The 11908-nt window shown below is 59.6% G+C and overlaps 1 protein-coding gene across 2 annotated transcripts; it reads right to left on the reverse strand.

Annotated features, from left to right (window-relative positions):
- Positions 1–2807: 2807 nt before the first annotated feature.
- On the reverse strand, positions 2808–6271 carry LOC120388113 (serine/threonine-protein kinase SBK2-like). Of its 2 annotated transcripts, XM_039509711.1 has the most exons (4): positions 6135–6271; positions 4533–4700; positions 3882–4084; positions 2808–3583 (listed from the first exon to the last, which is right to left on the reverse strand). In XM_039509711.1, exons 2-4 carry the CDS (start codon positions 4696–4698, stop codon positions 2990–2992), a joined length of 963 nt encoding a protein of 320 aa, XP_039365645.1. In that variant the 5' UTR covers positions 4699–4700; positions 6135–6271; the 3' UTR covers positions 2808–2989. The 2 variants fall into 2 exon arrangements, with proteins under 2 accessions (XP_039365645.1, XP_039365646.1); XM_039509712.1 differs by lacking the exon at positions 6135–6271 and having other exon boundaries at positions 3882–4080; positions 4533–4608.
- Positions 6272–11908: the final 5637 nt, after the last annotated feature.

Here is an 11908-nt window from a genome sequence, read left to right on the forward strand (position 1 = left end):
GTGGATTTTCACTGGAAACAAAGGCACTGCTGGAGCCAGGGGCTTTTGGTGCCAGATAGCAAAGGCCTGCAGCAAACTGGGTGCAGGGGTGACAAGAAAGGAATCTTTTAGAACGGATGGACGGTGTAAGGCAGCATAAATACAGGATGCTCCCCATTGCTCCTAGCCAGGCATCCTGCAGTGCCCTGGCACCTGCTGTTCACCCATTTCTGCTCAGGACAGGACACGACTTGGCCCTCTCATGCTGGCACCACCTCAGCCTGGCCACCGTGGCCCCTGGGATGGCTCTTGGGGTGCCCAGGGCTGGGTGTCACCATGTTACCCCCTGCTGCCTCCAGCCACAGACTTGCTGGTGCTTAGTCAGGAGCCAGCTCCCTGATCCCTCCAGCCTGGCAGCCACTTGGCCAGCCCACCCTTTGCCTCGTGGGTGAGCAACAGCTGGGCCTGAGCCCCTCAGAAAACCTCCTGCTGTGGGGTGCTGCCCCCTCTCCAATGCTGCAGCCCCCATGGGACTGGGGCACACACCAGCGTGTCCAGGTCCGCTGCAGCCCCTGGCACAACACCCCACCCTGAGCTCTGGTTCCAGAGAGCACACGGGGACGTTTAGTCCCAGCGAGGCCAGTGAAGAAGGACAGTGGCAACAGAAGGGTTCCACATAAAACAAAAGCAACACACGCTGTCTGGAGCCTGCCCTAAACCCACCTGCCCAGGCTAATCTGGCTACAGGAGGCGCCTCTCACCCGGACGTCTGCGGCGTTTTCAGCCAAGGTAGGCAGAGCTCCAGAGTGTACCCGCACTGCCCGCTTCTGCCCAGGTGCAGAACAAAGGCGGGTCTTTCTGCCTTCTACTTATACCCCAAAGTTCATCCTCTGTCCTCTGAGTGCGGATAGCCCCCTTCGCTTATTGTCAGGCATGTTGATGCCCTGTTGATTTCACCAGTGCACAGACTGGGTGCTGGGTTCCCCTCCCCCCTGCACACAGACTGGGTGCTGAGTCCTCCCCCCCCCTCCACGCACAGACTGGGTGCTGGGTTCCCCTACCCCCATGCACAGACTGGGTGCTGGGTTCCCCTCCCCTCTGCACACAGACTGGGTGCTGAGTCCTCCTCCACACCCCATGCACAGACTGGGTGCTGGGTTCCCCTGCTCCCTGCATACAGACTGGGTGCTGAGTTCTCCCCCACCCCCCGCGCACAGACTGGGTGCTGGGTTCCCTTCCCCCCTTCTCACAGACTGGGTGCTGAGTCCCCCCCACCCCCATGCACAGACTGGGTGCTGGGTTCCCCTCCCCCCTTGCACACAGACTGGGTGCTGAGTCCCCCCCACCCCCATGCACAGATTGGGTGCTGGGTTCCCCTCCCCCCCACGCACAGACTGGGTGCTGGGTTCCCCTCCCCCCTTGCACACAGACTGGGTGCTGAGTCCCCGTCCCCTGCCCCACGCACAGACTGGGTACTGAGTTCCCCTCCCACCACGCACAGACTGGGTGCTGAGTCGTCCCCCATGCACAGACTGGGTGCTGAGTCCCCCCCCATGCACAGTCTGGGTGCTGGTTCCCCTCTGAGCATGTGCTAAGTGCTGGATTCCCCCTGCAAAGAGACTGGATGCTGGGTCCACCCCCCTGCCCATGCACAGATTGGACACCCCTCAATCCCAACCTGCAGCCTCCAGCTGCCCCAGCTCTGGGGTCCTCGCCATGTCTTGGACCCATTTGCAGTACGGAAGCTGCAGGGGGAGCCTCCCTCCCCAGTTATATTTAGTGGCTGTGTGCGGCCGCGTGCCTTGGCTACTTGTTGACAGTTTCCAATTACAGCTGCGCCCGGAGGTTCGTGCCTTGAGGCCTTTGGCATCTGGGGTAAGCCACAGGTCGCATGCCGGAAACACAGCCAGGATGCAGGGTGCAAGGCCAGCCCCTCTCCTGTGCAGGATGTGGACCATGGGGCTCAGCCCCGATGCCCCACAGCCTCCATAGGGGCTGACCCCACTGCCCATGCAGCCCCACCATGGGGAGTCTCAGACCGTACCCAGCCTCACCCCATGCACCTTCACTGCAAGGTGCTTAGTCCCTGCCCTCCTGCCCCATACAGCCCCGGGTCTCAGTCCCTGCCCTCCTCCCCATACGGCCCCAGGTCTCAGTCCCTGCCCTCCTGCCCCATATGGCCCCAGGTCTCAGTCCCTGTCCTCCTGCCCCATACGGCCCCGGGTGTCAGTCCCTGCCCTCCTGCCCCATATGGCCCCGGGTGTCAGTCCCTGCCCTCCTGCCCCATACTGCCCCAGGTCTCAGCCCCTGCCCTCCTGCCCCATACAGCCCCGGGTGTCAGTCCCTGCCCTCCTGCCCCATACGGCCCCGGGTGTCAGCCCCTGCCCTCCTGCCCCATATGGCCCCAGGTCTCAGCCCCTGCCCTCCTGCCCCATACGGCCCCGGGTGTCAGTCCCTGCCCTCCTGCCCCATACGGCCCCGGGTCTCAGTCCTTACCTGCCTGCCCCATACAGTCTCAGGTCTCAGCCCCTGCCCTCCTGCCCCATACGGCCCCGGGTCTCAGCCTCTGCCCTCCTGCCTCATATGGCCCCAGGTCTCAGTCCCTGCCCCATACACTCCCATAGTGGGCAGCTGGCTCAGCTCAGAGAGTCTATGGCAGCTGAGGCCGATAACATCAGCCTAGGGCCTGTGGGACGAACGCAGCGGCTGAGGAGCGGGGATGGGCCATGGGTCTGATCTGGGGCTTTGTGGGTCATGGGGGGCAGTGTCAGGCAGGTGGCCCCATTGCTCTGGTATGGTGAAGGAAGCTCCCAGCCGTTAGTGTTAGGATTGTGCTTTTATTACCCCTCCTCCGCTCCCGCCTTCTCTGCAATCCCCCAGGCCAGGCCCCCAGCACCAGCCTCTGGCCATGGTCCCTGCTAAGCAATGTGTCCTGCAAGTCCTTGGTCCCTGCGTCCCCTTGGCCATGGCGGGTGCCTGTGCCTGGCGGCAGTGCCCACGGGGCTGGGGCTCAGCGGCAATGGCTGCTCCTCAGCAGAGTCCTGTCCGCGCGGGCAGCGCCCGGCTCCTTGGGCTCCAGCCAGGGGCCCTTGACGTGGGCCATGGCAATGCCGGCTGGGCTGCGCTGGACGGGGTCGGGGTGCAGCAGCCCCCGCAGCATCTCCCGGGCCTCGTAGGTGAAGCGTCCCCAGTGGGGTGGGCACGGGCGGACGCGGGGGCTGCGATGCCAGCGCTCAAAGTCCCGGTAGTGCCGGTCGGCGGCCGTGTGCCAGGGGAAGAAGCCGGTCAGCACGCAGAAGAGCAGCACGCCCAGTGCCCAGGCGTCCAGGCTGGGCTGGGCCGGCAGGCGAGCCGAGGGCCCCAGGCGGCACAGCTCGGGTGCCGTGTAGGGCAGGTTCTCAGGCAGGGCCTCGATGGCAGTGCCCTGCGGGCAGCTCAGCCCGAAGTCGGTCAGCTTGACACGCCGGCACTCAGGGTCGAGCAGCAGCACGTTCTCAGGCTTGACGTCGCGGTGAACCAGCCCCTTGGCCCCCATGAACTCCAGGGCGCTGGCGAGCTGCAGAGCACAGCGCTTGACCTGCAGCTCCGCGATCCCGAACCCCACCTAGGGAGAGAGGTTACACACAGTGCCCTGGAGGGGAAGGGCTCCGGGTCCCACTGCCCACCTCCAGGCCAGCCAGCCCCCACCCTGGGGCGGATGGGAGCCGGCCCCCTCAGTGCGGAAAGGCCTCCTGTCCCATTCCCTGTGCCTGCCCTGGGGCTGGATCTGAGTTGGTGCCCCATAAAGGGGAAAGGGCCCATGTCCCATTCCCTGCCCCCTGAGCCAGCCAGTCCCCATCCTGGTGCCCACGTCCCATGCCCGTCCCCAATGTGGCTACGTCGGAGGCTCCGGCTCGTAGTACCTGTGGCTGCAGCAGAGAGAAGAGGTCCCTTGCAGGGGCGAGCTCCTGCGCGAAGACATAGTGGTGCTTGGTCTGGAAGGCGATACCCAGGGCGCTGGCGATGCAGGGGTGGGCGGCCAGGATCAGCGCGATGCAGTACTCACTCAGGAAGTCCCGCAGCTCAGTGTCCCGCTTCTCAATGAACTTCAACGCCATCGGGCTGCCTGGGGGGGAGGGACATGGGGAGGGGTCAGGGCTACTGTCCCCCCCCCCACCAGATCATACCCCTCTCCCATGCTGGATTAGACCCTTCCCCTGCACTGGATCAGACCCACATATTCTCTGCCCCCCCATTTCGTGGAACAGCCCTCCCCCCACATTCTAGCTCAGCCCCCCCGCCCCCCGCCCCATGCTGCTCTGTGGGGCCAAGGGCTGTCAGGCTGTAGGATCCCAGGGCCCAGCAGCTAGCCGGGGTGTGGAGTCTGGGGACAGAGGGGCGCAGTGCTCCATGCCTGGCCCTAGACAGGGCTCCCCCTCCCTAGCCGGTGCCCATCAGTTGGTGGGTGTGGTGCTGGCGCTGCTGGGGGAACAGGAGCAGTGGGGCTCTGTGGCAGGTGGGGCCACATGGACACAGACTGCCCCCCCCCGCCGGCCTGGCAGCCCAGGCCCTACCTTGCCGCTGGTGCACGGCCAGCAGTACGTGGCCATAGGAGCCGCTGCCCAGCTCCCTCAGGATGGTGTACGACTGGGTGACCTCCAGCCAGGGCAGGTTCTGCGCCGTCAGCTCCATCATCTCCTCCAGCTGCTGCTCCGCGCCCCACGGTGTGGGCAGGGTCATGGCTGCGTGATGGGGAGGGATGGGGTTGTCACTGCCAGGAGCAGTGTCCAGACAGCCGCCCGGGGACACGGACATCACCAGCCCAGCACCGAGACCTCAGGGCTGCCCACGTAGGGTGACCAGGTGTCTGGTTTTCGACCGGAACACCTGGTCGAAAAGGGAACCTGGTGGATCTGGTCAGCACCGCTGACTGACTGGGTCATTGGCTGTCCAGTTGGCGGCAGGGCCTCAGAGGAGGGGCAGGGCATGGGGCAGGGCAGGGGTGTTCCGTTTTGTGCAAGTAGAAAGTTGGCAACCCTATGCCCATGCCGTGCCCAGCTGGCTAAAGCACCCTGCTCCGTTTGGGGACGGCTGCGAATTCCAGCTGGGTGCCTGAGCCCCTGCACAGCGGACACGTCTCCCCCAGGGCTCTGGCTCAGTTGGACGCACTGGGCAGAGCTCACAGGGTGGAGCAGGAGGCTGGAGCCCAGGGGCTCAGTCTTGGGGGCGGTGAGGCCACGTGGCCTGGCCTGAAGGGAGAGTGAGACCCCTCGGGGGTTTGGCACTCAGGGTTCCTCCAAGAGATAATTTAAAAGCTGGGGCCTGCTTCTGTGGCTCCATGACAGCTGCTCATACAGGGACCCCTCATCCAGTGCTGAGATGCGACTGCCTCTGGGGAGGGGCATGGGGGCTGTTTATACAGGGACCCCTTGCCTGGTGCTGAGCTGTAGCCACCTCTGTGGTGGGGCGCAGGGGCTGTTTCACACAAGGGTACGTCCCATGGAATAACGGCCCCTCCCAAGCTCCTTGGGGCCTGACAGCAGCTTCTCTGCATGGGCCTGGGGTGCCAAGTCATGGCTTCCTGTAGCTGCCCAGTTGTGGACCAAGGGGACATAGCACCCGCACTGGGCTCTCCTTCCAGCCTGTGGAGGCTGAGCAGACTCCAGGTCCCACTGATGCTCTGCCTCTGGGGAAGAGCAGCTCCCTTGCTTTAGTGACACCTCTTCCTGCCCCACTGAGCCTGAACTGCCCCAGGCACTGCTACAACCCTGGGTTCCGGGGCCAAATTCATACCAGCAGCAAACCTTATATAACTTGCAAGTGAAGGCAAGGCCTTAATCAGAGGCATCCCAGGAGTCCTGGCTCCCAGCCCTGCTGCTCTAAACACTAGACCCCACTCCCCTCCCAGAGTTGGGGATAGAACCCAGGAGTCCTGGCTGCTACCTGCACTTGCTCAGGTGAGGAAGTGGCCCTGGTGTCAGTTCCCCCCAGCAACATGTGCAGTGAATGTGGGACCAGAAGCCATGGACGCCCCTTGGCATCTTCAGGCTGGGAGCTGCCAGCAGCAAGAGAAGGGCAGCATCGAGAGGCAAAGCCACCCAGATGAATCAATGGAGCCCGTGGGCTTGGGGGGAGCCAGGCTGCAGAGGGGCCAGATGGAGAGGGACCCCACTTACCTGCCTCCGGGAGCCGGAACCCCACAGTATGCACAGGAGAGCCGCTGATTCCAGCCCTCTACCTTCCTGTCTGTCTGTCTGCTGGCCTGGGATGAGCCTTTTATCCCATCCACCCTGAGCTGAAAAGGGTCCCGTGGTGGCTGGCAGGTCCCAGCTGGCAGTGCGAGCCAGGGGTCAGGTGCGGTCAGTGCCGGGGGCTGGCACTCGCTGGGCCGGGATTAGCAGGCACTTATCTGGGTTATTTTTACCAGCTGGCACTGGATACTCCAGCCACCCAGCCCCCACTTTCATTTACTGCTCCCCTCCCCCTGGCCCCCCAGTACCATCTGTTCAGGATTAGCTTGTCCCAGGTGTTCCTGGAAAGTCAGCTCCTGATGGCAGGGGAGCCCCCCACCCTGGAACCCCACTGGGGAGCTGGGGAAGGGGGGGCAGGGCAGAGACCCTGCTGGAGTCAAGCTCCAGCAAACACCTTACCCCCAACAGATCCCAAAGCACTTTCTGCCACTGTATACAGGGATCCCTTGCCTGGCACTGAGATACAGCCACCTCTGGGGTGGGGCATGGGAGCTGTTTATACAGGGACCGCTTGTCCGGCACTGAGATTCAGCCACCTCTGGGGTGGGTGTGGGAGTGGTGGACTAGCATCCGGACAGGCTACACGGGCATAGGGAGGTGAAGATGGGGACATTTCTGAAGAAGGAAGGTAGCTGGGATTGTCCAGGACGCAAGGTTCATGCCGAGACGTCAGAGAATGTGTCCCCCCCACCCTGCACTGTGGGGACCCCACAAACAGTCTGGGCCTGTGGTGTTACTTTTGGTAAGACAGATATGAGGCCACATGGAGGCACCGGGGATAAGCACTGACTGCTGGGAGTTGCCCCTGGCCAGCCCCCCACCCCAACACTGGGTTGCCCTGGTAGGATCTACCAAGGAGGCTGGGAGCCAGGACTCCTGGGTTCTATCCCCGGCCCTGCTGGTACAAGCTGCCACCCCTTTACCTTCCTCATGCCCCCTGCAGTTCCTGCCCTGCCTGCCAGGCATGCTTCCTGCTGGAGACTCTGGCTTGTGGGGGGCAGCGTGGGGGGCCTTGCCAGCCTGGGGAACTGCAGAGGTTGGGGTTGTCAGGGGAAGCTCTGGGACGCTCATGAGCAACTGAGCCCTCCCCCACCCAGGGTGAAGTCCCGGGGGGCTGCTCCCACCTCCCTCAGTTGTTTGCCTGAGTCTCTGGGTGGGGGGAGGGCAAGGGAGGCCTGGGGGCAGGGCAGGGACGGCTCAGGCGGGCAACAGAAACTTCCTGTTCCCAGAACCACAGCAACATGGCCACAACAAAGGCCTATTCTGGGATCCCCTCAGGGGGCTCTGTGCTTGTGCCATGGCGACGACCCCAGATACAGCATGTGGCATCTGTTCTGGGCGAGGGGGGGGGGAGAGGGTAGTGGCAGGGACAGCATGTGACTCCCCCATCACCAGCCCCCCACCTTTTGAGCCACACACAACCTCCTCAGTACGGGGCCTTCCCCCTGGGAACAGGTTGGCTCGGGGGCACCATGCCCGGTGGTAACAAGGCCAGACTGGGCTGCACTTCGCAGGCACCAGATGCCAACAAACAGGGGGCTCCAGACCTGGTGAGGCATGGCCACCCCCCTCCCCCGCCCCCGCCAGCTCCCAGGCATGACAACCAGGGCCACGCTCCAGCTCTCTGCCCAAGGGCCAGACCCCACGGACACCAAACCACCTTGGGGTAGCGCAGGGACTTTATACAGGGACCTCTTCCCTGGTGCTGAGATACAGCCACCTCTGGGCTGGGGGCAGCTGTTTATACCAGGACCCCTCTCCTGGTCCTGAGATGCAGCCACCTCTGGGGTGGGGCAGCTGTGCATACAGGGACCCCTCGCCTGGTCCTGAGATGCAGCCACCTCTGGGGTGGGGCAGCTGTGCATACATGAGATGCAGCCACCTCTGGGGTGGGGAAGCTGTGCATACAGGGACCCCTCACCTGGTCCTGAGATGCAGCCACCTCTGGGGTGGGGCAGCTGTGCATACAGGGACCCCTCGCCTGGCGCTGAGATGCAGCCACCTCTGGGGTGGGGCAGCTGTGCATACAGGGACCCCTCGCCTGGCGCTGAGATGCAGCCACCTCTGGGGTGGGGAAGCTGTGCATGAGATGCAGCCACCTCTGGGGTGGGGCAGCTGTGCATACAGGGACCCCTCGCCTGGCGCTGAGATGCAGCTCTACGTGGGCTGTGGAGGTTTGTCCAGGCCCCACGTTTCACTCCCAGACTCCGGGGGAAAACGCCCTCCACAACAGTCAGAGTCCTTAATGTTAGTTTTTCAGCACCAGCCATCAGGTCCAAGAGGAGCAGCCTGGGCCAGCAGTGACTGTGAGGGGCGAGTGCCCTGTGACAAAGGTGGGAATTGTCTGTAGCATTTTATGAACTGTCTGTGTGACTCTGTACTGATCTCCTTGGATGGTATTCAAGACAGAGGAGGACTGGCTGGGCTGGTGTGGGCCCTGTGAAGGCAGAGCCGGGCTGGCACAGTGCCAGGCAAGGCAGAGCCGGGCTGGCTGAGCTGGTGTGGTGCCACAGAAGGCAGAGCTGGGCTGGCACAGCATCAGGGAAGGGAGAACCGGGTTGGCGTGGTGCCAGAGAAGCAGAGCCAGGATGGCTGGGCTGGTGCAGCGCCAGGGAAGGCAGAGCCGGGTTGGCGTGGTGCCAGGGAAGGCAGAGGCGGGTTGGCTGGGCTGGCATGGTGCCAGGGAAGGCAGAGCTGGGCTGGCTGGGCTGGCATGGTGCCAGGGAAGGCAGAGCTGGGCTGGCTGGGCTGGCATGGTGCCAGAGAAGGCAGAGCTGGGCTGGTGTGGCGCCAGGGAAGGCAGAGGCGGGTTGGCTGGGCTGGCGTGGTGCCAGGGAAGGCAGAGGTGGGTTGGCGTGGCGCCAGAGAAGGCAGAGCTGGGCTGGCTGGGTTGGCGTGGCACCAGGGAAGGCAGAGCCAGGCTGGCTGGGTGTCCTGAGCAGAACCTCAAAGATGGAGAAGTTGTTCCTGTTTGTTTCGTGCTCTCACTCCCCAAGCTGGCCTGGGGCCTTGGAGTTAGTGCTCAACAGAACCAGGCAGAGCCCTGTCGTCGAGCACCAGCGCCTTCCCTCTGTCCCTGAAGGAGGCAGGGCCCCAACACTGCACTGCCCTGACTGCCCTGACCAAGGGTGGCCCTATGCGCTCTCAGGTAGCAGGACACAATGGAAACGTGCATCATCCAGTCCCTCATTTCCAGGCCTCCCCAGGGTTACGGTAAAATTCCTGTTGCCTCTCCCCATTGTGCTCAACTCCCTGATGTGCTGGAGTTCGTGCTGGGGGTTGCTATCAGCAGGCTCTTCAGCATGGCCTCCATGGACCAGAGGCCTTCCTGCTCCTGGGACAGAGGAGTAGGTTGATGATCTACCTGCCCATGCTACTGCTTTATTCTCCATGCAGGGAAGCGCACAGGAACTGTGATTCCTGTTCCAGATCTAGTGGCAGCTTCAGGAGACTGTGTATGAGACTTGCAGTTGGGAGGTCAGATTGGCACTGCTATGGGTGTGGACGTTTGAGGAATAGGGCAGAGGCCCATATGGGGCAGGGAGTGTTGTACCAATAAAATAAACACCAACAGGATCATTTAAAAGGGGATGAGGCAAAATGCCACGTTTACTGTGAATGCAAAAAGAAGCACAGAGGTTGCTCATGCCACGTTACTGGCCACGTAACCTGGGCACAAGGGTGGAGCCGAGCCTTTGTCAGATGCGCATCCGATGCTCCTGGAGGGTGGTTGCGGAACCAGACTCAAAGTCCTTAGTCTTTTAGGGTCTGTTTTTTATAGGAGTTTATTTCTATGCCAGTCTATGGAGGTGGCTTCATCATGCTGAATGGCACATCCATGATGGCTCCGTGATGGCTGCCGGATGTTATCTTGTTCTTTGGTTCTCCCATCCTTGGGGCTGTTGGGTGGATTCCAGTCTGCCCTCCGGGGGTCATCCGGTTATCACCACTTAGCGCATTCTTCAGCCGATCGATACAGAACTTGTAACTCTTAGGCTGGTACTCCTAACCATTCATCTTCTATGCACACACATCATCCATTCCCGAGCTTCATTTCAACATATATCTCTTTTGACTTTAACCACTCTTAGGGTGTAACAAAACTGCTTAACCCCCTGACCATATAACATACATAACAAGCAAGATAAAGAACGCGAGAAGGGTGGGAGTCTCTGTGTGCTGTTCCGAGGAACAGTTGTATCTGCAAGGTCTTATCTTTTCTGAGATCAGACTCTCTGTCCCAGGATGTGCTGACACAATTAGCAGTTTGGCCTTGTAAACTGCTCACAGGGCAAAGAAGAAAAAGGCCTTCTAATTAACACTACTTTGGGATCTTAAATTATTGGGTGGGGGTTACATTCAATCTATCCATTAATACAGAAATCATACAGAAATCCTTTGGTATAGTCCAACATAATCCCCCTTTTAACACTATGATTTGTAATCGGCAGTGTCACTTTTTATGCAGTCTATTTAGGAGAAGATACTGAGAGACAATATGAGTTTGTGACTCCAATTTAGCATACATTCTTTTCATCCAGCAACACATCCCACACATTGCAATTAAACAAATACAATTCAATACCAAAACAACTAGCAAGGGATGCAGCATTAGCAAGAGTATGCCAGTGGTGGTTGGGAACCATCCAGAAAAGAAATCCTGCCAGTGGTACGTTGTTATTTGTTTTTCTGCAGTTGCAATTCTTAACATGTCCCCATTTGCATGTATGATATGAATAGTTCGATTTCCCATCTGGTCGTTTGTTTGTTCTAAGGACTGTATTACTGCCTTGCTTTTTATTAAACTGTCTGTGAGTTCCTGCCATTTGACCCCAAGATTAACAGAAAACTCAGTCAGCTCGGCGTTTAAGGTTGAGGTAAGTAATATGTGTGGTTTCTAGTAAACACAGTACTTACATTACACCTACATTCATCTACTGGGGGACTACTAATGCTTCCATCTTCCCAGAATACTTCCTCCCACAAGTTAATACATACACATTGTCCATTATACAATGTTTTGGTGTCATTGTCCATTTCATCCCACATACATGATCCTAACGAAGCATCTTTACTACAGGGCTCTGGGGCAACAGGTAAGGTTAGGCACACCCACTTATGAGAGGTCCATTCGGTACACCATCTAGGGTCCAATAACTTTCCTTCCTCCCCAGCCCACTGACTCGAGGTCTGGGGCAACCAGAACGAGCCCATGTGCAATATGGGGAGTGGGCTAAACTTCCATACCTTTGCCTCCAGGGCTCGCTGGTGTGCAATTTTAACAATAATTTCTCCACTCAATAGGTCTGGTCTCACCGTACTGGAGACATACTGCATCCATTCATATTGATAGGTATCAAACAGTGATTTTTTTTCTTTGTTTTAACAGATGCATTAAAACCTTTGTGACAGTGTACCCCATAAGGCTTTATGGGGGGTGCTTATAAATGTATGTATGATATAACTGGAAGAGGGTTTTGCTACATATGCCGTGTAACACATCTATGTAAAGGTTATGGTCTACTATATCTATTCACCCTATTTGTACACATATATCATTTTGTACTTGAGGTTAAGAATATTGGTTGTATATTTGCTTGGTTTCTAAGTAAGCTTTGTGAGGCATTTGGTCAGCTTCTTTAGGAAGGAATTCACAAGTACCCGATCAGGAAGCACTTGGGGAACAATGCATCTTGGAA

This window comes from Mauremys reevesii, linkage group 22 (genome assembly GCF_016161935.1).
Source record: "Mauremys reevesii isolate NIE-2019 linkage group 22, ASM1616193v1, whole genome shotgun sequence".
Lineage (NCBI taxonomy): Eukaryota > Metazoa > Chordata > Testudines > Geoemydidae > Mauremys > Mauremys reevesii.

Coding starts and splice junctions, on each gene's coding strand:
- LOC120388113 (XM_039509711.1), bottom strand. CDS start 4,698: ATGACCCTGCCCACACCGTGGGGCGCGGAGCAGCAGCTGGAGGAGATG. Junction 4,085..4,532: donor GGCCGTGCACCAGCGGCAAG/GTAGGGCCTGGG, acceptor CCTCCCCCCCAG/GCAGCCCGATGGCGTTGAAG. Junction 3,584..3,881: donor TCTCTCTGCTGCAGCCACAG/GTACTACGAGCC, acceptor CTCTCTCCCTAG/GTGGGGTTCGGGATCGCGGA.